At 40.7% G+C, this 3,090-nt stretch overlaps 1 protein-coding gene across 1 annotated transcript; it reads right to left on the reverse strand.

The window, feature by feature from the left end:
* Window positions 1–1,539: 1,539 nt before the first annotated feature.
* On the reverse strand, window positions 1,540–2,675 carry LOC131520811 (transcription factor Adf-1-like). Its single transcript, XM_058745291.1, has 2 exons — window positions 2,355–2,675; window positions 1,540–2,028 (listed from the first exon to the last, which is right to left on the reverse strand). The coding sequence occupies exons 1-2, from the start codon at window positions 2,673–2,675 to the stop codon at window positions 1,540–1,542; spliced, it is 810 nt and encodes a 269-aa protein (XP_058601274.1).
* Window positions 2,676–3,090: the final 415 nt, after the last annotated feature.

Here is a 3,090-nt window from a genome sequence, read left to right on the forward strand (position 1 = left end):
CACGAAGACCATCTATGACCGCCTGTGCTCCCAGCCCTGCCTGGGCCTCCGTCTGTGTGTTACGCTCTGGAGGTCCCCGTCCTGTGTTCATGTCTGTCCTGAGGGGCCTCCAGAGTGCCCACCCCCCCTCCCTGGTGGAACTGTTACGGCGCGGGTCGCACCTTTCGGGATCGGGGAGTACTGTTACGTCCTCTGTCGTGTGTGTCATGTGTTCCCGCCTCTTGTGTCCATATTTGGTCTTGTTCCTGTCCTTGTTAAGTGTGATTATTAGTTAAGACTTGTCCAGCTGTGTTTCGTCTAATTATCAGTAATTGTCATGTGTATTTAGTTCCTGCCTGTTTAGTTAGATATCGTCTGGTCTACTCGTTATTCCCCGGTGTTCCTGTCGGTGTCAACCTTGCCTTGTCTTGCCCTGTCCTGATGTCCTCATTAAAGACTGTTATTTTGAAGTATCTCCTCGTCTGCGTGTTCCTCGTTCCTCCCTGCTGTGTGCACCGTGACAATATATCACTATCATAAAAAAGAGAAAGAAATCTTATATCTGAGAAACTAATTATTATTGTTTAGCACGTTATTAAAATCTATTTCTGATCAGAGTAGGCCATTAATAATAAACATGTACTAAACATACTTAGACTCGTAGCATTCATCATGTTACAGTGTACACTCATATTACTTTTGTTTTATATAGAGCATGAAAACATCATCGCGCCGTAAGAAATTTAAATACAGTGAATTGCCCCTCATATTCAAAATGTTTTACACTATTTCAAACATTGTAGTCAGGAATTATAGTTTGGGAAAAACCCAACTATGATTTTGTAGTCATATAGTCTAGTATGTATGATTTTATAGTAGCCTATGATATGATTCTGTAGCCACAGACTCAAACATGCTTTGTACAATAAAAGGATGTACTTTGTACTATAAAAAATGATATTTTATATCTGAGAAACTAATTATTATTGTTTAGCACGCTATTAAAATCTATTTGTGAACAGAGTATTAATAATAAACATGGTCTAAACATTCTTAGACGCGTAGCATTAATCATGTTGTCGTTTGGGGGAAAACCCAGCTAACTGTTAGTAAATCCGTTCAAGTTTGTCACAATAAAACGTTAACTAATGTAAAAAAGAAACATTACTTACTCATCTCCTCTGCTGGATGAAATCGTGTTCTTCTTTCGAGGGAAATCCTGCTTTTACTCGGCACGTCTTCCAGAAACAAACAGTAGCCGCGATGCTTCTCCTCAAGCCTCGTTTAAGCCTCGTTTATACATATGTGAATAATTATTTTAAAACTACTATAAAAATTATAAAGAAAATATAAGTCCACAAAAATAAGAAGAATCGGTCAACTTTAAGTGAAAACAATTAAATTATGACAATTTTGAAAAATGCTAATGGCACTTTTTAAACGTGAGGTATTTTGGAACAGTCTGTTACAACTATATAAACAATATTACATATTGATTTTGTTGTAACATGCTTTTATAATTGTTTAGATTCACGAATTAACATTGTTAAACGTGTCAGTTCAAGCTGTCTGCTTGTCCAGAACCTCAAAAAGAACTTGAAAAAGCCTGAACTTTACACGCGTCTTCTCTTCTGGGTCAACTTGAGACAACATGTCTGCAAGCACAGCGCCAAATCTGTGGTCCTCATTGTCCTGTTGCCTGGCCATTTCTCTTTCCTGGTCCAACCTCTCCAATCTCTTCAAAAGAACATCCTCAGTGTTCCGTTTTCTCTTACGTGCCGAATCTGCTAGCAATGTCGGCGAATGAACCAAGATGCTTTGTGAAGGTGAAGGTGAAGATGTATCTGTGCAGGGAGAGGTTGTACATCTAGGTGCAGCTGTCTGGGCAGCACACAGGTCAAGGGGAACCGGTGAGGTAGGAACTGGTGAAGGAAGTGGTGAAGGCACTGTTGAGGAGGATGATGATGATGAGCAATTTTCAGTAGTGCTGCTTTCCAGCACTTTCCATCTGCTTTCCAGCTGATGACTGGGGGCCACACTCTGTTCCTCCTAAAAGAAAAAAAAGAAAAGAAAAAGAAACATTAAGTATCAGATGTGTAAAACAATGTAAACACCTCACTTATCAGAAGATACAAGCTAAACAATAGTGTGCTACTATAGTGTGCTATTTCAAGCTAAACAATATTGTTTGGTTAATCTCTTTCTCTATTGTTTGCAAGAGGATCACTGCTATGAACGCTTCAGCACAAAAACTCTTTTCTCTGTACATTTACTTAAATCTGATAGCAAATGTGGTACTCTACAAACTTAAATCACAGACCTAGCAGCTGGAATAACAATAGACATGGTGTTGTGTGGTTACGTAATTCACTCACCTCATCGTCCATATTTGAATCCGTTTCCCGGTGTTTCACAAATTGTAATAACCAGCCAAGCTCCAAGAGGATTGGTGGTACATGTTTTACTCCACCTGGGTCTCCACGTTTACCCTGACCTCTCTTTTTGGCCTTTACAAACTTGTCGCATAGATTCTTCCAGACCTTCTTGCAAACACTTTCTTCCTTCCCCACGGTGGTTGCAATTTCACGCCAAGAGTTATTTGCCATCTGGCTGTCCTTATGATCACGCATAGACGGATCATAAAGATGTCTGTACAGGCGTACCTGTTCAGCCAAAACCTCTTCAAAGCTGTTCATGTTGACTGCGGCGCCGCGCGAACTGTTCGCCACGCGAAATGGAAGTACAGACCAGATTCGTGATAGTAACATGATAAATGTCTTTATCATCACTTGTGTGATAAATAAAAGTTTTAATTTCTATGTATACTGAATCTGTCACGAATCTGGTCTGCACTCCCGTTCATTTACCACTAGAGGACACCACACATCACATGGACTGCATTTCCCATCAGCCATCTCACCAATCACACGCACACAGCTGTCACCAATCACTCATTGCTCTAATCACATGCACACCTGATCACACAGCATCACTAATCACACACACTATTTCAACCCTGGACATTCTTTCCCTCGTGGCCGAGTATTGTATGCATTGTCGCTGCCCTACAGAGCCCCGTTAGTTTTCCTTGCCTTGCCTTGCCTTGCCTAG

The sequence above is a fragment of the Onychostoma macrolepis genome, chromosome 15 (genome assembly GCF_012432095.1).
Source record: "Onychostoma macrolepis isolate SWU-2019 chromosome 15, ASM1243209v1, whole genome shotgun sequence".
NCBI lineage: Eukaryota > Metazoa > Chordata > Actinopteri > Cypriniformes > Cyprinidae > Onychostoma > Onychostoma macrolepis.

What these genes read in the sequence shown, in the direction of transcription:
- LOC131520811 (XM_058745291.1), bottom strand. Translation starts at nt 2,675, where the DNA reads ATGAACAGCTTTGAAGAGGTTTTGGCTGAACAGGTACGCCTGTACAGA. An exon ending in ATTCAAATATGGACGATGAG is followed by an intron (nt 2,029 to 2,354) that starts GTGAGTGAATTA and finishes TTTTTCTTTTAG; the next exon opens with GAGGAACAGAGTGTGGCCCC.